The following is a 21,075-nucleotide window of genomic DNA, read 5'->3' as shown; positions in this document are numbered from 1 at the left end:
TCCAGGGTCCCAGGGTTAATTCTGAGATTAGGTTACTAACTGTTCGAAGTGTGTTTTAGCCTCATTTTGGGGATAAGCCCTACTGTGCCTCTGATCAGAAGATTTGCAACGATGTGATCATGTTAAAAATTCAACCAAAGGCAAGTGAAACATCCAGTTATATTCACAGCTCTGTAGTTTAATTCAGGCAATCAATGGATAATTGTTTATTAGACTAAATTACCCAACATTGTAATGGACAATATTGAACAAAAGTGTCACACAACAGCCTTTTTTATTGCAGGATGTAAAATATTAAGACATTTTGTTTTATATATACAGTATATATGAAGCATGTATTATTGCTAAAGCTTTAATTAAATTTAGATTTACATAATCTCAGTACACTGAAGTAATAAGATCAGCATGAAAAGTGTCAGGTCAACCCTATGCCATTTCCCCTGTACAGATATCAAAGAATGTGTATCTATTATCAGGCTAGAAGACAAAACACACTGCATGCACACATGCACACAATATTAGCAACCTTCAGTAAAAAAAAAAAAAAAACGAATAATTATGCACATATGGGAAAACTACAGTTTTATTTGAATAACATACACTATCTTGACAAAAGTATTTGGACACCTGACCATCATAGCTATGTGAGCTTTCCTTAGACTATTGCCTCTAAATTTAGAAGCATAGTATCGTCTAGAATGAACAAATATTTTGTGTAATTTACCTTTACTGGAACTAAGCAGTTCAAACCTCTTCCAGAATGGAAATACCCCTCTGCACATAAAATTCCTTAAATTAAATTGATCTGTGGTTCCCCAAGGTTGCATGTTCTTACCCATCATCTCTCCCTGTATCACCATCACTTTTGCGCTTTTATTAAATAAAGAAATCATTTATTAAATAGTGTGATTATCAGATATCCACAACCTTTTGTCATAGTTAATTGTCTGAGATCACAGAATGTAAAGCATACACAAAAAAACAATAGGTTACCTTCAAAACCCTGGTTCTCTGAAACATCGAGTAGAGAGATCCCCCTATGGGAAGGCCATCCGTACCAGAGTTCAGGTACGGATGCCCTTCCCATAGGTGGATCTCGAACACGAGATGGTGAAAGAGAACAGTAGACCTTATGGTGGATGGAGTACAGCATCTGAAGACCACATTGGGTTCCTCACAGGTGGGCCTAGAAGAAGAATCTGAAGCTTTCATGGACATTAATCACCATGTCCTGTTTCAGTTTTACACCAGTAGATGCCCATGGTAGCTTCTTGTTCTTGTTTGACAGAAGTGTAATGCATGGTTTTTATTTTTCTCAGTATGCTGCTGTCTCATGATTGGCATGTTTTAATACCTGCATGAAGTAGGTGCATTAGACATGTTAAATTAGTGTGAATAAGCTTCAAACAGCGATTAATCCAAGCTATAGTCCAAGAATGAACAACTAAAATAAAAGATTAGTTTCGTTGTCTTTTGGCACGTCGGAGACATCCACGCTTTGTCACGCTTTCCTAAATGACGTGACTCCGGGAAACTTTTCGCCGCCGTTAGTGCGCATGCGCAGTGTCCGTCACTCGGCGGAACGGGCGGAATCTACAGTGCGTGTGCGGGGAAACTGCTATCGAGCTGTGAGCACTTTTTTAGGATGTTTTGCTAAGCAGGGTTGTCCTCCTATTTCTTGAAACCAAAACGCAAAAGGAGGAATAGCTACAATGCTGCGTGTCTGCTGGAAAGGTGCAAACACAGCGGCCCGGGTAAGCTTTCCACATATCCACTGGCTTTAGCTAGCGTGCTAGATTTGACGAGAACGGTCATTCAGTGACCCACAGAACCAGGCCTGCGCCTGTGCGCAGAATGTCCTTGAGCGTATTTCAGTTTTGTGCGTTCATTTTTACAGTCAATTTTTTTTCCCGAATACAACAGCATACACACGGCACCTCTGAATCACCACAATGTATTATTTAATTATTAGCCGAAGATGTAGCTGGCAGCCGGTAATATTTTTGCAGTGAAACGCAAGTTTACGTAAAGAGCGTACGCTAAGTTACGGGGGCGGGGCTTGTAAAGTTGACTGACAGATCGGCGAGCAAATGAAACGTGAGATCACGAGGCGGGGCCGCATAAACCCAGCTAATTGTAAACTCGTATACTACATGGCGTAGGTGTGGGCGGGGATTGTGTGATTCATGATTTCCGCCATACATTCATGTGAATCATGTGTTCAAAAAGGCTGCAGAATTTAGAAAGAAAACATAAAGGAAGAGGATTTTTACTTGTTACATGTAGAGGATTAAGGGCCTTGCTCAGGGGCCCAAGGGGGGCAGCTTGGCAATACTGGGCATGGACCTTTTCTTCATGCACAAATATAAAGTCTGTTTCAAAGTTTTTAATTTTCTGCAAATTTTGAGCAGCATCTAAGAGAAAGGAAGGGTGGTACTTGAACTTTGGTTCCGAGGTGTTTGTGTTTAAATACCAGCCACACCAAACTGCACCACTTGGGCACCTGAGCAAGGCCATGAACCCCACTGCTTGGTTGTATGAATGAGATTAATTTAAGGTCCTTTTATATGTAAATATTAAAGAGTGTGAATGGACTAGTTAGGTACATACAACAGCTTTTATGTTCAAATGATTTTAGTGTTTACTTAAATAATGTGGTTTGTTGTTCACACTTTTTGATACCCGAAAATTCCAGTCCTCAAATATTACCTAAATCGATCATTAAAAAATTTGAGGAAACCTGGATTAAAAAGGTTTAGTTTGAACAAAATAAGCTGTTCACTCACTCTCCTGTGGATTTCTTTCTTTTTGTCTTCAGAAATGTCTGTGTGAAAACATTGCCGTCCACCCTCGGCAACATTGCCGTCGCTACACCTCAGCCGGAAGCTCTGGGTAAACATTACAATTCATAAAAAAACATTTTTAAGACCAATTACCAATATGTAAACTGCAATACGTGCGATGAATGCAAATGTTTTACACGCGGTCATGTGTTTTTTTTTACAAAACTGTTTTTGTTTCATATTTGTGTACCGCAGGTCTGCCACGGGTAAGATTGTGGCTGCCGGTCTTCTGACGGTCTCCGGAGGTCTGGGGGGTACAATCCTATACGCTAAATGGGACCCCAAATTCAGAACAAATATCGAAAAGAGTGTACCCTATTCAGACAAGCTGTTCGAGCTGATAATCGGCCCCTCTCCACCTCCACCTTTGCCAAAGAAATCGGTAAGAACCAAACTTATACTTTCAGTCTTGTCTTGTTTTTATTTTTATATAAGGTAGTGTTACAGAAGTCAAGGTTACATTTGTATGTTAGGCAAAGGTTGAACCACTGCAGATATCGTCTGTGTCTGAAGCTTCGAAAGACTCAAAGCAGCCAAAAGCTAAAGAAAAGCAGCTTGAATCAGCGCCTGCTCCTGCTGTAGAGGAGACTCCGGCGCAGTCATTGCAGACTCTGGGGGGTGAGTGTTTGAGTGTCTATACAGCAGTATTTAAAAGATTCTGCTCAAGTGTTTTTGTGTTGAAGTTTATTCAAATGTAGATTTGTTACTTTTGAGTAACAAATACTTATCAGTTTAGGTTTTATTTAAATTCTGTAATCCATATATTCTCATGTTATTTGGTCTTTTTTTTTTTTTATGTTTATACAACCAAAATAAGATGACTGGAGGCTGAAAATACAACATATAGGAAAGAATATTCGACCATTGAATTTGTTCCACCTAAGGGTTATGCAGTCTTGTTTTTGCTCATTTGTTTACTGGGCTATCAATGCTCCTTAAAGTTAAAACAAAATATTTGGATTTATATGTAATACTATATCAGTAAAAAAAGATTAAGGTTTAAATGTTATTATGATGAAGATTTGTTCTGTTATTAGGTTGTTTGGAAAAGAGTCTGTTCATAACTAAATTTCCAAAAAGAAGACAGCTTTTATTTATTTTTATTATAGTACACTTTGACATGCCCAGAGATTACACGCACAGTTAGGAGCTTGTGACTCAGCAGTTTCGGTCATCATTCGCATTAACGTTTTTATGGCCATCCTGATGCGAGTTCTGCTGTTGTTGCAGAGGCCTCAGCTGAGGCAGCCCATATCATATCAGCTATCAGTGAGGTGCAGACTGTTCCTGCACCGGCCACCAGCAGTGAGCCAACCACTGTGCCCCAAGCATCAAATCTCTCTCCGACAGAGCCTAGGGCAGGTTAGAATGCGCCACTGATGCCTGCCATATCCACACTGCTTACATTGCACTTTAACTGTTTATATATTGTTCACTACTAACCCACAGTAGCATTATTTTTTTGCTGTAAAACAATCTTAACCTTGACTCACATTGCTAATTCTAAGACCTGAAATCTTCTCGGGCTGGTTAAGTGCATTTTAGCTTATTGGGTGTCATGTGATTTAGTGAAGGGGTGAATGTACAGAAACGATATAAAATGTGTGTTGATATCTGTGTGTTTTACATGTGTTTTAGCTGAAGAATGTCACGAGTGTGCTCACCATGAAGCGACACTGAAAGAGCGGCCTGTGGAGGAAGTAGCTGCACGCTTGGCTCAGCAGGACCAGGTTGAACAGGATGCTCTGACTGGTAGGAAGACTTTTCTGACATGCTGGAGAAACTCGCACTCCTGTTTTACACCCTTAAATGAATTAGTCTGAGCATGAATAATATTTTATTTATACCAATATAATATACTTTTTGGGCCAGTGACCCTATTTAAATAACTCAAAAATTAAAATTCATTTAAAAATACAAATGATTTAAAATATTTGAGCATAAAAAAATAGCTGGGACATAACATTTGAAGAGCCGATGATGGCATCTTTAAACCTTTTACAGTGCTTTTCTGAAGCTAATTTAAGCAAATATTTATACAAATTAATATGAATAATGAAAACGCACATATTTATTGCATGTCAAATTATATTTTCATGAGCGTAGAGCTATTTTACACCAAAACCCCCTTGTATACAAGCATATACCATATGGGAAGGTATTTTTTAAAAAAGCATTTATTTATCTTTTTTGAAATTTCTTTTTTATTTGTGTTCTACTCATACAATCACACTTTGCTCGGCATTTAAGGAATCACCTCAGGAAAATAGGGGTTGATTTGTAATGATGTTTATACATATATATATATATATATATATACACAGCTTTATCACTTGGGCTGGAGGAGGCCCTGGGAGCCTCTGCCAAGCTGACCCTACATGCCATCGGAGCCCAGGAGGCAGCTCTCCTTGCAATCAACGCACACACACAGAAACTCAAAGAAGTCATGGACACAGACGTGAGCCTTCATTCCGTATATTCCACTGTCATGCTTGTATTCTGTATTATTTAGGACATATATTTCCTTACTGTTGATATCCTAAACTGCAACATTTAATTTTTAATTTTTATTTTTTTTTATATAACGATCTCTGTTAAATCTAACCCTTTTTTTTTTTTTTTTTTACTTAAAACCTATAGTGCCTTACGTTATACGTACATTTTGTACGCAATTTTATCACGTGACATGCTTGTACATGGTTTCCGCAGGGTCTTAAATATTCTTACATTTAAAAATAGTAATTTTAGGCCTTGAAAAGTCTTAAATTCGCTGTTCTAGGTCTTAAAGATTTTTCAACAGGTCTTAGTTTGTCGATGTCCATATAACGCTACTTTTAATGCTCATTGAACTGCTCCAGCAGCACTTTTTTATGTTTTTGTTAGTTTTGTCTGTTGTTGTAGTTTTTTTTTTCCGAGTTACGATGGTTCAACTTAAGATTTTATGATCTTACATTGACTATAGCGATAGGACAGAATTGTAAAAATATTTACAGTTTTGCGCAACAGGCAGCAGCGTACGATGTACGATACGTTGGATGCGCAGCTGGGATGAGCGTATCTCTCGCCCTGTGAGATGCCCCACTCTCGTTAGCGGTCGACGGAGTAAAGTTGTCTCAGTGTGCGGTTTCAAACAGCAATTTTAGTGATAAAAGCGTGTCTTTTCAAGCGCCCAAAAATGTCTCCTGCTTGTAGTGGGAGAAGAGGAAAGCCATCAGTTTAGAGCAGAATTTAAAAAATTACAATCAGCATGAAGCAGGAAAGGCTGTCACAGTCATAGTACCATTTTTGACTTACGATCGTCGTCGTAACGTATCTCCATAGTAGGTAGAGGACTACCTGTATTAAGACTATAAATAAGGCCAACATGCAACAACCAATCAGCTGTCTGTGATTGTTGCGAATCTCTCTTGGATTGTACCACAAACGTAAACATTTTTTTATTTTGATCTATGGGGAAGTGTTTAGAGTACTTGGCTTGAAGAAAAAAAATTTTTTGCCACAACTTATTTGTGTTTTTTGATGTTATGATAAGTCTTACATTTCATCCTTAATGGTCTTAAAAAGACCCCAAAAACCCTGTTGTATGATTAAGTGCAGATTCAACCGTAAAAAAAATGCAATCAAGTTGTGTACACGGACTGCACAAGTGTTTTAAACTCTCCTGTATTGACTTCTACCGTGTAACTGTATTTGATTGTCAGGATTCTCCCAATAAAAAGTCGGCTCAGTGGAAAGATTTGGAGGATGCACTCAGTCAGCGCACACACGCTGTGGACCAGGCCGAAGAGGCCCTTCTCGGAGCCAAGTAAGGTCAACTTCTAGATGGCTGACCTAAAGGAATACTTTATTTAATGACATTTAATTTAGCAACAAATATGTTTGGTATAAAATGCATTAATAAATATATAGTGAAGCCATCATCTCTGTTATGATTACTGTAGATTTATGCCCATTTTGTGTGTTTGTAATTAGAAAACAGCTTGAGAAGCTCCGAGCTGTAATCAACAGCACTAAGGAAACAAAGATTGATGCTGCCAGACCCCAGATTCTGGCTGCAGAGCAAAATCTGCACAGTATGATTGTGGATCTGGACAAAGTTGTAACCAAAGTATGTATTGTCATCTAATTGACTAATGTACTTAAAGGGGGAGAAATTATTTTTACCAGTTCACATACAAATAAATTCAGTAATATATCAAGTTTATCTAAGATTCGCACACATTTTCTTTTGTTTTGCTATGTATTGTTTGGAATATTTGCTTAAATTGAAGAGAGACTGCACAAGTTTATTATAATCTCCATGTCCAACTTTGTCCAGGTGCATTCAGCTCAGTCTGAGGCAAAGATTGTGTCTCAGTACAGTGAGCTGGTGAAGGAGGCCAAGGCTCAGTTCCAGAAAGAGCTCGGCAACATCACGCCTGAAGTCCAGTCCAACTGGAAAGGACTCAGTAAGCAGCGATACTCGAAATTCTCTACAGCTCACACGTTTTAAAGTCTAGTTTACAATCCTGATCTAGACCTAATCCTCAAATGTTCTTATTCAGAAATCCTTAAAGTGTATTAGCTGCCAAAAAAAAAACCCTGAGTTGCTTTTATGTTTTATTCTTTTAATTATCAGGAATAAAAAATGTTTTCCCTCTTCATATGTTCCTCACACCCAAAGCAGGAAAGCTGAGTGCTGATGATCTAAACGCGTTGATTGCCCACGCTCACCGACGCATCGACCAGCTAAACCGCGAACTGGCTGAGCAGCGGGTGCGTGAGCAGATCCGCATTGAAACGGCTCTGGAGCAGCAGAAGCAGGAGCACCAGAAATCTGTGTCTCAGGCTGTGGCCACTGCATTGGAACACCACAATGAGGAAATAAGACTCGAGCAGGAGAAGAAAGTAAGTGGTTAAGGGCAGTGGAGACTATAAAAATATTTTTTTTTTGTGTATATATATATATATAATATGTATATATGTTAGAAAACCCTTGCAGCTGCTATTGCAGTGATTATGTAGCTTATAAATGAGCAGATTTCACTTTGTACATGTAGACTTTGTTGTAGCTAAAGACTTATTTAGGCTTGATTGCAATGTAGCAGTGTGTGTGTGTTGCAGGTGCATGAAATCCGGGAGGTGATGGAGGCAGAAATGAGAACTCAGCTGCGCAGACAAGCAGCTGCACACACGGACCACCTACGCGATGTACTGAAAGTACAAGAACATGAGCTGCGGGAGGAGGCCCAGGAGGTGAGAGACACACACACACACACATTCTAGGTTAAGAACAACATCTCTGCTAACTGTCAAAACGTGAATATTTCTTGAGCCTTAGTGTAATTGAGAGTTCAGTGTCATGAATATTGTACAGTATTTGAATCATGACTACAAAATGTTGACTTTTTTAACGAATAAATAATTAATCCAAATAAGGCTGATATTAGGTTATATTAACTTGGGTGCACTGAGTCCTTAAATTTCATCAAGCCAAACAAGCTCTTGATCACTAGATAAACTGGGCTATAGTCAGTGTGATTACACATTTGAGTGTCATATTTATTTCATATGAATTTAATTCTTTTTTTTAAAACATTAACATTTCAAAGATATGCCTTTGTTAACATGACAGTCATTAATAAAAATAGTATTACAACTAATGTTGTACAGAAATATGTTTTACATATTTAGCAGATTATCATGCAGCCTTTCACTTTTGATCTGGAGCTTTCATATTTAAAGATCTAGTGTTAAACAACAATATTAACGATAGTTACTAGAAGATGCAAAGCTGTGTTTCACTGCCTTGTGTCTGTACTTGTGCACTGATGAATGAATCTGTACAACCTTTCTATTCATTTCAAAGTCTGAAAAAAGCATTATATACATAATTATTGGGAGATTAGAATAAATCTGTATCTTGCATATCAATCATGTAAATAGTCTGTAATTGGATGGGCCAAATTTCATAAAAGGATTTAGACAGTGCATCAAGCTACTGTTGTTGGTCTAAAACTGCTTTCTTGTGTAGACTCTGAGCAGTAAGCTGATGGAGCAGGAGATGAGCTACCGCCGTTTGACCCAGGAGCAGCTGGACTCCTTCACTCTGGACATGAACTCTGCCTATGCCAGGCTCAAGGGCATAGAGGAAGCCATTGACAGTGAGTCCTGCTTTGCACTTCTTGTTCATGCTGGTTTTTAAATTAAGCCTTTTGTTGCAGCTATTGTGAGCTTGTTATTATTTGCCTTGTAGAATGGCTCATTTTAAATCGGGTTCATTCTAACTACAATCCCAATTTGTTTTTAAAGTTGGGGAAACATATTAACTGTAAACAAAAACAGAATGATTTGCAAATCTCCCATATTTCAGATCTATATTATAAACCAAAATGTCATTTTAAAGAACAGCTGCTGGTGTTTTGGGAGAGAAATGTTGTCCATTTTTGTCAGAGAGGATTGTAGCCAGGGTCATCTTATTTATCATATTATTATTATTATTATTAATTTTTTTGTTTTGCAATAGATGCAGTATGTGGTTTAGCATTGTCGTAACATGTAAGGCATTTCCATGTGTTAAAGCTTTCCAAATGTGAAAAAATAAGCACTAATGTACCCCCATACCATCAGAGATGCAGACATTTTAAAAGGAGCCCTAATGATAAGTCGGATGGTCTCCTTCCTCTTTAGTACGAAGGTGTATATTTAGAAGAAGGAGGATCATAGGGTGACGTATAAGAGAGGAGGAAGGTGCACACAGGTGGACTATGTTTTATGTAGGAAATGCAACCTGAAGGAGATTGGAGACTGTAAGGTGTTGGCAGGGGACAGTGTAGCTAGACAGCTTCGGATGGTGGTCTGTAGGATGGCTTTGGGGGTGAAGAAGAAGAGGAGGAGAGTGAGGACTAAAAGAAAAATTACATGGTGGAAACTGAAGGAGGAAGACTGTAGTGTAAGGTTCAGGGAAGAGGTCAGACAGGGGAGTTGTGGTGTTGTATGAGGAAGTCAGGTGTGTCAGAGAAGTATGTGAGTGTGGTGCAGGACATGTATGAGGACAGTGTGACAGCAGTGAAGTGTGGAGTAGGACAGACTGGTTCAAGGTTTAAACGGCATCAAGGGTCAGCAAAGAGATCTTTCCTGTTTGAAGTGGTGATGGACAGGTTGATGGACGAGGTCAGACAGGAGTCTCCCTGGACAATGATGTTTGATATTGTTATTTGTGGTGAGAGTAGGGAGCAGGTTGAGAAGAGCCTGGAGGGGTGGAGGTACACGCTGGAGAGAAGGGGAATGAAAGTCAGTAGGAGAAAGACAGAGTACATGTGTGTGAATGAGAGGGAGGGCAGTGGAGTGATGCGGTTGCAGGGAGAAGAGGTGGTGAAGGTGGAGGAGTTCAGGTACCTGGGGTCAACAGTGCAAAGTAATGGAGAGTGTGTTAGAGAAGTAAAGAAAAGAGTGCAGGCAGGGTGAAGTGGGTGGAGAAGAGTGACGAGTGATTTGTGATAGAGTATCTGCAAGAGTGAAAGTGAAAGTTTATATGACTGTGGTGAGACCTGCGATGTTGTATGGATTAGAGACAGTGGCATTGAGTAAAAGACAGGAGGTGGAGCTGGAGGTAGCAGAGCTGAAGATTTTCAGTGTGAGTGACAAGGATGAACAGGATTAGAAATGAGTTTATTAGAGGGACAGCTTTTAGGACGTTTGTAGGACTTTTTGAAGACAAGGTGAGGGAGGCGAGATTGAGATAGTTTGGACATGTGGAGGGACATGGGGTATATCGTAGGAGAATGCTGAGAATGGAGCCACCAGGAAGGAGGAAATGTGGAATGGCAAGGAGGAGGTTTAAGGATGTGGTTTGGGAAGACATGCAGGCAGTTTGTTTGAAAGCGGCAGATGTAGAGGACAGGGGGGGTATGGAAACGGATGATCCACTGTGGCGACCCCTAATGGGAGAAGCCGAAAGAAGAAGAAGAAAAAGAAGTGTATATTATTTCCACTTCGACTTAGTGCATTTTAAATGAGCTTTGGCCCAGAGAAGATATTAAATGAGCTTTAGCCGGGAACAGTTACTTCCGGATCATTGTCACATGTGTCGTCTTCTTTTCACGGTGGAGCTTTAACCTACATTTGTAGATGGCACAGTGAACTTTGTACACAGACAGTGATTTCTGGACATGTCTAAGACCATGCAATGATTTCCATTACAGAATCATGCCTATTTTTTCATGCAGTGCACCCTTGCACAGTCCCTGTAGACGCGGGGATCTTCAAAGTCTTCACAATTTGATGTTGAGGAACTTTATTCTGAAATCATTCTACAACTTGTAGACAGTTTTTCACAGATTTGTGAACCCCTGCTCATTTTTACTTCTGAGAGACTCTAAGATACTCGTTTTTATACGCAATCTTGTTAACAAACTAATTATTTGCAAATTGTTCTTTCAAAAGTTTTTCAGTCCAAGTTGCTTTTCAAACCTTTTGTTGCCCCCATGCAAATTTATTGAAAATTGGCTTGGTTTTTTTCCTTGAAATGGGAACTTTTCAGTTTAAACATTTTTTATGTTCTATTGTGAATAAAAAAAAATGCATTAGACATTTTTCACCAACTTTATTTAGAATTTGGGCTGATTATATTTTATTATATTATAAGTACATATTGTACATAGTTATTTTACTTTATACACATTCAAAGTGGCATTAAATGTACAGACTTCAGGGCCAATATGCAACGGCAAAAAGACAATAACTTCATTTTTCTACATAAATGACCATCTGTCCTTCTCCTACAGGTCATGTAGTTGCTGAGGAGGAAGCTCGTAAGGCTCACCAGCTGTGGTTATCTGTAGAGGCTCTAAATTATGCAATGCAGCCTGCAGTGGTGGATGCACCCTCTGAGCCTTTAGAGGGCGCTGTGCTCACCATTAAAGAAAGTTGCGCACAGGACGAGTTCGCCCAGGCATTGACTTCAGCCCTGCCCGAGGAGTCAATAAAGCGTGGAGTCTACAGTGAGGCCTCACTGCGTGCTCGCTTCTATGAAGTCCGTCGGCTAGTTCGCCGCGTGGCACTAATTGACGAGGCGCACAACAGTCTGTACCAGTACTTCCTGTCCTACTTGCAATCTATCCTGCTTTTTGAGAAGGAACAAGAGGTGCCTCCAAGCAAGCTGGCTCCAGAAAATCTCGACCCTTTCAAGCTGCTCGCTTATGCCACCTACAGCATGGAACGCGGTGACCTTGAGCTGGCTGCTAAGTTTGTCAACCAGCTGCGCGGGGAGGCACGACGTGTGGCTCAGGACTGGCTCACAGAAGCCCGGCTCACTCTGGAGACCAAACAGGTGGTCAGTTTGCTGTCAGCTTATGCCAATGCAGTAGGATTAGGTACCACACAGGCTCCTTAAATCACACACTGGGGGGAAAAGTTGAATTAACTAATGAGGACTGGTGCCCATCTGCTGCTAACAGCAACCCACCCTCCTCAGATTAATTTATACACCAGGGTTTTTTTTTGTTTGTTTGTTTTATTTTTTTTTATTAAGCACTTTTGCAAGAAGGCTTTGTCCAGAAATAATGGCCTGTCACTTAACATCTGTAATCATAATCTCTCTAGGTAAAGATCTCTTAAGGACACTGTCTTTCACTGTTTAAATTTTGAGTGTATAGCAGACAGATGGGCCTTCGGGTCAGTACCACAGTCAGAACCTTGTTTGTTCACCAGTTGGCGATTTGAAGCTTCAGGTTCAGTATCCTTATTGGTTATTATTCAGGCTTTTAAAAATGGTCAAATCCATTTTTGTCATGCTATGGCTATGATTCTGTCCAACAGTACTGAAAGTTAATAAATCAAGGATGTTAACGATCGTTTCATTTGCTCCCTCTTTCGTATCATGTTTGCTTAGAAGTGTGGCTGGTTGGACATTTAGTAATTTCAGCATAGTCACCAAAAAAAAAAAAACAGTGCGCGCACATATTTTGGATGGATGGATGGATAGATAGATAATTATATTCTTCTTCTTTTGCTTCTAACTGTAGAAACTGATGCATTTGATCTGTGATTTCAATCCAGTATAAACCTGCACTATGAAGTCCACAAGGTAGTAAAGGTATTCCTTTCCATAGGTAAAAAAAAAATATATATATATATATATATATATATAGTTTTGAATGTCCTGAAACAGTTTTACAAAAATAAAAAAATATACAATTCGGCATCAGAAATGAGCCCCTTTAAGTTATTTAATAAACAGAGGCAGATGTAGAGGACGGGAGTATGGAGACTAATGATCCTCTGTGGCGACCCCTAATGGGAGAAGCCGATGGACTCTAGAGGGCGCTGTGCTCACCATTACAGAAAGTTGTGCACAGGACGAGTTCGCCCAGGTGTTGACATCAGCCCTGCTTGAGGAGTCAATAAAGCGTTGTGTCTACAGTGAGGCCTCACTGCGTGCCCACTTTTATGAAGTCTGTCGAGTAGTTCGTCACGTGGCGCTAATTGACGAGACGCACCTGTACCAGTACTTCCTGTCCTACTTGCAATCCATCCTGCTTTTTAAAGAAGGAACAAGAGATGCCTCCAAGCAAGCTGGCTCCAGAAAATCTCGACCCTTTCAAGCTGCTCGCTTATGCCACCTACAGCATGGAACGTGGTGACCTTGAGCTGGCTGCTAAGTTTGTCAACCAGCTGCGGCGAAAGAAAAAGTTGTTCTTTTATGAGCAAGCCAGTGCTGATAGTGGCAAAGAAATAATTCCAAAAGATGAACCATTGAGAGGAACTAGAATCCAAAAAGAACCCATCCTCATCTGGGTGACACCAAATGTCCATTCATTATAGTCCTATCATTATTGACAATACCCAATGTTCATTGATAGGTAAATGAATACAAAACTTTTGATTGGAGCCCCCAGTCATTGTAACAGTTTATATTAGTTTATACTAGAGGTCGACCGATAGTGGATTTTACTGATACCGATAGCTAAGTTGGATCGTACTTGCCGATAGCCGATTAACCGATTTAATGTTTATTAAAGCATACACAACACTGAAATACAGTACTGAATCATGAAAATTTTCTAAATTAAATATGAATAATAAATAATTAATAAATCATAAATATAATGCTCTCTCCGTGCAGCACGTAGTCTCACGTGTAAAAACAGCATGTGGTGTCAGTAATTCGCCTCTAGAGGCCACTCTTGTAATGACAGAGGACCTTCTCAGCCACTCCAGTAAGAACAAAAACTATGGATTTTTGCTAATAGTTCCAGCAATCAACCCTCGACCTCTAGTTTATACTATTTATATTTATTATAGTCCACATTGACATTAATGGTTCTCGAGTTTAAGAATAAAAACATCTTGTAGTTTCTCACTTGGCTGAAGACCCGACCCCTAGCGATTGATTAGGTTTACTTACTGTACATTGCTAAGGTACATAAGTTCCATGATGTGTCAATCTGGACGTCTTGGGGAATTTGGGAAACTTACACATGTAGTTTAATTGTCAGAATTACATCATCCATCTTAGAATCTAAGGCTTAGATAAAGAGTGCCTGACTTTGGAAGTCCCTAATTAGAAGTCACTCATTTTTAACCATAAATCTACAAACTACTAAAAGTATTCTACAAACAATTCAATAGATGCTTTCATAGTTTTTATGATGCAGATCATCACCAAATTAAAGGCAAACTTTGCTTACATTTGCAGTTTTATTATTGTAAAGACACATTTGATAAATTACATCCATTATAATCACTCGTTTGTGGAAGACTCCAGATCTGATAACAGCATCCTGCAAGTGAAAAGGCAAAGAAATGGAAACAGATTTCAATCATTTCATTTTATGCATTTAAACTGTATTCATATTAAAATAATTAAGACTCACCTTTGCTCATCGGTTAGCTCAAACTCCTGCTGCGCTCTCTCAATGAGATGTGGGGTGACGGGCAGGCAGAAACTAGCAGAGATTTGGACCAGCTCGACAGCCTGCTGAGCGTCATTGTGTGTCTTTATACAGGCAAAAAACTCATTCATCAGGTCATCGCTGTGAAGACAGGCAAGGAAAAATAGGTGCAAGGTTTGGCCGACGGATAACAAAAAAATGAAAACAATCTAGGAACAGCAGACAAACTTACGATGGAATTCTGTTGGTGGTTTTGAAGACGTTCAGCATTTCTCTGGGGAGAAAGAAAAAAAAAACAGGTGCATTTTTTCATCCTGTATCATCATTCCTATTTGAAGCTTTGACAAAAAGAGAAGGCGGAGCTGGACGTGGCAGAGTTTAAAATGCTGGACAGGAAATTAGCTTAGAGGGACCGTGCAGGTAAGATGTTTTGGAGACAAGATGTGAGATTAAGATGATTTGGTCATGTGCGTAGGATGGGTATGTCGCTAGAAGAATGCTGAGGGTGGAGCTGCAGGGCAGGAGGAAAAGAGGAAGACCAAGGAGGAGGTTTATGGATGTGGTGAGTGAAGACATGCGGGTGGTTGGTTTAAAAGACGCAGATGTAGAGGACAGGTTGGTATGGAGACTAATGATTTACTGTGGTGACAGGAAAATCCGAAAAAAGATGATCTTTCTATATCGGAGCGCACACATCCTCGTTTAAATATTTAGCATTTACCAGGGCTTGCATAAGTATATGTCTTGAATTGCTTTTATTTGGGATTAAATATTAAAATCTACACCATTCTGTAATACACAACCATTAATACTGAAATGGGGAGAAAAATATACATTTGGAAAATTATTTACAGATGCACAAAGAGCGTGTCCTCCCTCACTCCACCTATCATACCATATACCTCCCTACCTACCCAATCTCTCAAAAGATGCAATCCACATCATTGTACCCAACTAATCAATAAAGTTGTGTGGGTATAACTCTGAGCCCTTACTCCTCACAGGAGTCACATGTCTTCAAGGAACCTTTCCAAAGCTACCCTTCTTTATATGAGCCTTGTAACCCTTGAAGAGGATCAGGGCAATTTCAACAATCTTTACTTTCCCGTTGCATTTACGTGTGTGTTTTATAAGTGACAAGAATTTCTGCGTTTGTGGATTATGGAGGTCTTGCAAACAGTCCAGACGTTTGTCTTCGATAACCTCATCGGCTCGTCTTTCTGCATCTTGGCTCTCAACAGAGGACCAGGAAATGTACCGCATGAATGAAAATCACGTGCTTCGGCACCGTAGTTTTTTAGAATGAGGAATAAAAACCTCCAGTGGGTTTTTAGCTTATGCACCGCCGCTGTCTTCGAGTTTGCAGAGCTGAGTCTGGAAGTGTACACTGTCCGGTTACCAAAGATGTACAAAGACAAGCTGATGAGATAAATTATTCGTTAACGAATCAGTGGTAGCTCAATAGTCAAGATTCTGGAATTCTGATGGGAAGCTCGTGAGCACAAATCCCCAAGCCACCACTGCTGCAGTAATATAGATTCAACTGATCTGTGGTATAAATGAGAGTTTCAATTAACTCTCGATAAGGGCATCTGTCAAATGCCATAAAGGTAATTAATATTAAATGTTTTATAATAATCACATTTTTAATACATAATTATTCAATATTCTTTGAATACATGAAACACAAATTCAACAAATACACCGGTTTCACTTCAGGCTTATTTGAGTAGTCATTCTAGTGTCGAATCTTGGATTATATAAACATCTCAAAGTTTAAAGCATCCCACAGAGAATCTTTAAATCTATTACGTCACGGTATATGAAGCATTATTACCCAAGCCACTGTGTAGAGGTTTTTTCGCAGTGCAGTTCTTACCCAGCTTCCTGTATCCTTTCAGCTGCCAGCAGAATGGAGGTGATGCTGCTAATGGAATTTGCTGACCAGCTGAGTGGCACTCTGCCACGGTCAGTCTGCATGTACAGTCTCTTTACATCCAGAGCACACTCTGCAAATGATTGTTGAATCTGCAAAATATATATAAAGGATTATTTGAAGGTTATTTGAATTCTAGACCACAGTGCTGTTTGTACAGTTATTATTCCTAAGTTCAGTTACTGAATGGAGAGCATCATCTTTCTAGTAAAGATTGAATTGCTCCTATAGTGCAATTTGAGCTAAAAAAAAAAAACAAACAACACAACAATCAGGGTTGTAAAACTGGATCCAAACCTAATCTGTTCAATCTGGAAAAATACTGATCAACAAAACTGTTTTGTGCAAGCAAAAGTTAACATTGCTGCCATGTAAACACTTCACGTTCATAACATACACTCCGGTTTGAACATTTTCACATCCAGCTAAAGCAAACCTGCCCATTGCTCTGTGGGTGGGAAAGACCACACCCTCGCTCCCCTGCACTTATAGTGATCCTAGCCAATACTTAACTCATACCAGTAGCTGTAATTGTTAAAAGACGTGTTTTCATGGAGGTGTGTATTTAGGTATCTGTTATAAACGTATGCAATGTAATTTTACACACAAATGTGATTAAATGTATGAATGTGATGTTAGTAACCAATATCTATAATGTACCCTTTATTACATGTTTAAAGTTAAGGGTTCTTTAAGCGAAATTTGTAACATGTCACATGTTCAGTTAGAGTTGCCAATGGGACTATGGCATTGTGGGTAAACTAACATGGATGCAAATAAACCACATAACAGCCTGGAAAATGATTCCTTTATCTGCATAGTCTAGGAGGCGCACATGGTAATTTACCATAATATGTGTTTAATAATGCGTATAATGAATTTCTGGAGCACTTTACATAAACAATGTGATGTATCAATAGCGATGTCGAGATATTTGCAGCATACTATATCAGCAGACATACTATTTCAGATCTTTAGAAATAGTCCAGGACAGGGATGACTGGATGACTCCCACCAGTTACTTACTGTATGTCCAAGGAAAGGTTATAGAAAATTATATAAATATAAAAAAAAGGTTTTTTTCTTTTCCTCTTCCTGTTTTACCTCAGGACTTTGTTTCTCCCGGGCCATAAGAGAAAGGATCTGCTCCAACAGGTCAGTCTTATTGTCATGTCCCAGCTGTTTCATATCTTGCGAACAACAATACACAAAATTATTGGAAAGAAAAATTTCCTTTACTTATATACTCATCAACATATATGACACAACAGCTGTATATAAGCCTATTGAAAATATTTCAGTAGTATACACACCTTTCCATATTTGAGGAATCAGGTCTAATCTGTTGTCTGTGTCTAATGCCTGGAGCAAATCTTTTATTGCTTGAGCATTGGGGTAATAAAGCTGCATACAAGAGCATTGACAAAATCAGGACTGGTCAAAGATTAGCATTTTATTTGACTTTGTGCGTCGTTACTCACAGAGGGAACGAACTCTCGGTACCACTTTAGCACCACGTCGATGTGCTCCATCATACACAGCAGGTTAAAGAAGCGTCCACTGGAAGAACGAGATTAAAGGATTGAAGGGACAAAATAACTAAATTACAAAACCTAATATACTGAGTCACTTCTGTGTAGTCGGACTCACTAGTAGATACTCTGCTGATAGGAATCCCCCAAAAGTTGCCAGTTGTCCCCCACTCCTAGCAAGTGGTGCACTCTGTAAGCTTGTTCAATATCCTTATTGTCCAGGCACTGCAGAGTGAGAGGAGACAGACTTCAGATCATTCGATTTTAGCCAAGTAATAATGTCAGGATGTAAGAAATAGGAAACAATTAAAAGTGCACTTACAACTCTCATCGCATTCAGGAAGAATTGCACTGCAAAAGAATGGTTGTAACATTTTACCCATTTCTTCACCTCAACGTTGCAGAGAAAAAAACAATATCGTATTGTCTGGTAAATTATTGAAGCAGGGGGGGAAAAAAAATCGCTAGCTTTGTTTATACCATCATCTGGGTCCTGGGGTGTAAAGCTCTTTCCTGACATCTCATTTAACACTTCCTGTAGGATCTCAGTGTGTCCTTGGGCTGATCTGGCTGCATGGCAGGAAAAGAATCATTTCAGACATATAGTTCATGTTTATATGTCAATGTATCAGTGACATACAGACATACAAATGACAAAATTCTAATAATACTAGTAATCGGAACAAAAATAATCTACTTACCCGATTTATAAAAGATCCCAAGGATATGGTCATAGGTGGCCAAACTGGGCCCTAATTGGAAGAAAGTAAAACACATTCTCTATGTGTAAGAGCAACACAATGAAACATTAATTAATTACAAATAGCTCATGTATTATAAATAGGGACAGGTTAAATGCGAGCTGAATTAACACTATTTACGTCAATGGTGATCATAAAAGCATTTGATGAAGAACAGGACTCTGAATGTTGTGCATTCTGAGATGTTTTTCTACTCAGCACAAGTGTAAAGAATGGTCATTTGAGTCAACCCTTCCTGTCAGCTCAAACAGAATTGGCCATTCCACCTACAGAACCACTGCTCAGGGAATCTTCTGCTCCTTTTCGTGTTCCTCTAAACCATGTGACCCATAAATTGGGAAAGGAATGGTTCTCATCACATGGTTCTTATCTTTATAATGTCATTGCTTTGTACACTGGGGTGAATATGTGACTACTAAGTTAGTGAGCATATTCATTCCCCTCTAAAAGGTACTAGAACACCCAATCCTTTTGTATTTGGCATACATAAAAATATTCTATATGAGAATTTGTTCTTCAGTATTTTTTGCCAGGATTCAACAGAACACAAATATACATTTCAGCAGATCACCACCGATAGTTTTTTTGCCGGAATTATCAAAACAAATCAATATCGATAGTTTTTCCAGGTTGTGTTATATACAGTATGAGCACGGCCTCTAGAGATGAATCACTGACAACACGTGCTGTTTATTTGAAGTGTCTTTTTCTTGTAATTGTTTTTATTTATTGAGAGTGTTACTTTTGGTTCAGTCTTTTATTTTTACTTATTATATTCATAATCATTTCCTTTAGCACATTTTAATGATTCAGTACTGCTTTTTTTAAATGTAAAAATTTCTACTTTTTTACATGGAGTGTTATTTAACAATTTTTTTATCCAGTATAGATTAATCTGTAGATTAATCGAGTTTTGGCAAGTACGATCCCGCCTAGCTATCTGTAAAATTAATCGGAAGACCTCCAAATTTCAGCATAGACAGGCTGAAGGTTCACACTAAGTATGAACTGTAAAAAAAGATTGCAGCTAAATAAATAAAACAAAATAAAACAAAGCATTTGTCTCAACTTAAGAAAATGTCCTGTTCCCAAGTTTAGGTGATATGACAGTGTAGAACTTTCCTGATGTTCCTGATGTTATATTTGGCAGAATAAAATGAGTGTAATTCAGATTCAAATGCATACATTTTGTTTGAATGGAATACATTTTTATTTCAATCCAATTTTCAAACAAATCTTTGAAATGCTCTGTGTAGTCTGAAAATTCCTGACCAGATAAATCCCTTCGATTTCCTGTGTGGGTGCGAGAATACAAACCGATGCCGAGGGCCTTCATTTCATTGAGGACGGGGAAGGCCTGTGTTCTGGCCAATGAGCCGCACCGACGCAGTGCCTTCAGCACGGAGTTAAATGTCAGCAGGTTGGGCTTAACCTTCTGTTGAGCCATCTGCTTCAGAAGGTCCTACACACACACACACACACACACACACACACACACACACACACACACACACACACACACACACACACACACTGTAAACCCCTGCACTTATGCAAGCTGCATTTACAAGAAATAAAACAAGCCTATTTAACTTACAACAATCATGTCCCATTTGTCTGTGTATTTGTCCTTTACTTCAGCAGCAGCGATGATAAGCGCATTGAAGGTGTGCACCTCAGCTACAAGGAAAAAGGATAATTTGTTTACATTAAATAACTTGGTATAAATAATTATTTGACTTATTTTATTTTAAAAGCCAACGCTTTTTACTTGTAACGTCCTTCTGTACATTTGCTTTTACACAGACATTGTTTTTAACTTGCGTTTGATTTGAAGAGGAAAATCATTATTTTTACTTAGTAGTCTTTAATACAGCATAACAGGATATTAAAAAAAAAATTAATCTGAAATGCTATGGCTAAATTATAGAAACACCTATGAGAGGAACTAAACACTAGTGCATAAACAAATAAAAAAGATTCCTACCAGTCAGTCTGTTGTTCAGCAAGTCTGTGTACATGTCAAAAGCCTTGGAGTAAGCTCCATACTGTGAATGCATAACTAAATATGTATTTATACAGTATTTTATTGTAAAAATATTAAAAGTAAAAAAAACTAAAAGACTGTAA

The 21,075-nt window shown here is 38.8% G+C and overlaps 2 protein-coding genes across 5 annotated transcripts in view; one reads left to right on the top strand and one right to left on the bottom strand.

Moving 5' to 3' along the window:
• The first annotated feature begins 1,540 nt into the window (after positions 1-1,540).
• immt (inner membrane protein, mitochondrial (mitofilin)) lies at positions 1,541-12,669 on the top strand. Of its 4 annotated transcripts, none has more exons than XM_083559991.1 (14): positions 1,541-1,754; positions 2,819-2,892; positions 3,039-3,225; positions 3,317-3,461; positions 4,074-4,205; positions 4,482-4,595; positions 5,168-5,301; positions 6,545-6,648; positions 6,816-6,951; positions 7,162-7,291; positions 7,507-7,730; positions 7,947-8,078; positions 8,857-8,986; positions 11,609-12,669. In XM_083559991.1, exons 1-14 carry the CDS (start codon positions 1,713-1,715, stop codon positions 12,214-12,216), a joined length of 2,292 nt encoding a protein of 763 aa, XP_083416117.1. In that variant the 5' UTR covers positions 1,541-1,712; the 3' UTR covers positions 12,217-12,669. The 4 variants fall into 4 exon arrangements, with proteins under 4 accessions (XP_083416117.1, XP_083416119.1, XP_083416118.1 ...); XM_083559992.1 differs by having other exon boundaries at positions 1,559-1,754; positions 7,510-7,730; XM_083559993.1 differs by lacking the exon at positions 4,074-4,205 and having other exon boundaries at positions 1,544-1,754.
• A 1,834-nt stretch (positions 12,670-14,503) lies between these two features.
• ptcd3 (pentatricopeptide repeat domain 3) overlaps positions 14,504-21,075 on the bottom strand; it is a 10,545-nt gene continuing 3,973 nt past the window's right edge. Inside the window, exons 11-24 of the mRNA XM_083559904.1 lie at positions 20,933-20,993; positions 20,543-20,625; positions 20,263-20,407; positions 18,886-18,936; positions 18,665-18,754; positions 18,507-18,535; positions 18,303-18,409; positions 18,134-18,212; positions 17,966-18,056; positions 17,757-17,842; positions 16,596-16,744; positions 14,949-14,990; positions 14,699-14,857; positions 14,504-14,605 (exon numbers count right to left, since the gene is read on the bottom strand). Coding sequence (XP_083416030.1) covers positions 14,566-14,605; positions 14,699-14,857; positions 14,949-14,990; positions 16,596-16,744; positions 17,757-17,842; positions 17,966-18,056; positions 18,134-18,212; positions 18,303-18,409; positions 18,507-18,535; positions 18,665-18,754; positions 18,886-18,936; positions 20,263-20,407; positions 20,543-20,625; positions 20,933-20,993 — 1,212 coding nt within the window. The 3' untranslated portion in view covers positions 14,504-14,565. The remainder of the gene's footprint in view (positions 14,606-14,698; positions 14,858-14,948; positions 14,991-16,595; positions 16,745-17,756; positions 17,843-17,965; positions 18,057-18,133; positions 18,213-18,302; positions 18,410-18,506; positions 18,536-18,664; positions 18,755-18,885; positions 18,937-20,262; positions 20,408-20,542; positions 20,626-20,932; positions 20,994-21,075) is intronic.

The sequence above is a fragment of the Silurus aristotelis genome, assembly GCF_946808225.1.
Source record: "Silurus aristotelis genome assembly, chromosome: 14".
NCBI lineage: Eukaryota > Metazoa > Chordata > Actinopteri > Siluriformes > Siluridae > Silurus > Silurus aristotelis.
The sequence above is the reverse complement of the archived record's forward strand: the minus strand, read 5'-3'. Positions and strand labels throughout refer to the sequence as shown.

What these genes read in the sequence shown, in the direction of transcription:
- immt (XM_083559991.1), top strand. Translation starts at nt 1,713, where the DNA reads ATGCTGCGTGTCTGCTGGAAAGGTGCAAACACAGCGGCCCGG. An exon ending in GTCCAACTGGAAAGGACTCA is followed by an intron (nt 7,292 to 7,506) that starts GTAAGCAGCGAT and finishes TCACACCCAAAG; the next exon opens with CAGGAAAGCTGAGTGCTGAT. An exon ending in CATAGAGGAAGCCATTGACA is followed by an intron (nt 8,987 to 11,608) that starts GTGAGTCCTGCT and finishes CTTCTCCTACAG; the next exon opens with GTCATGTAGTTGCTGAGGAG.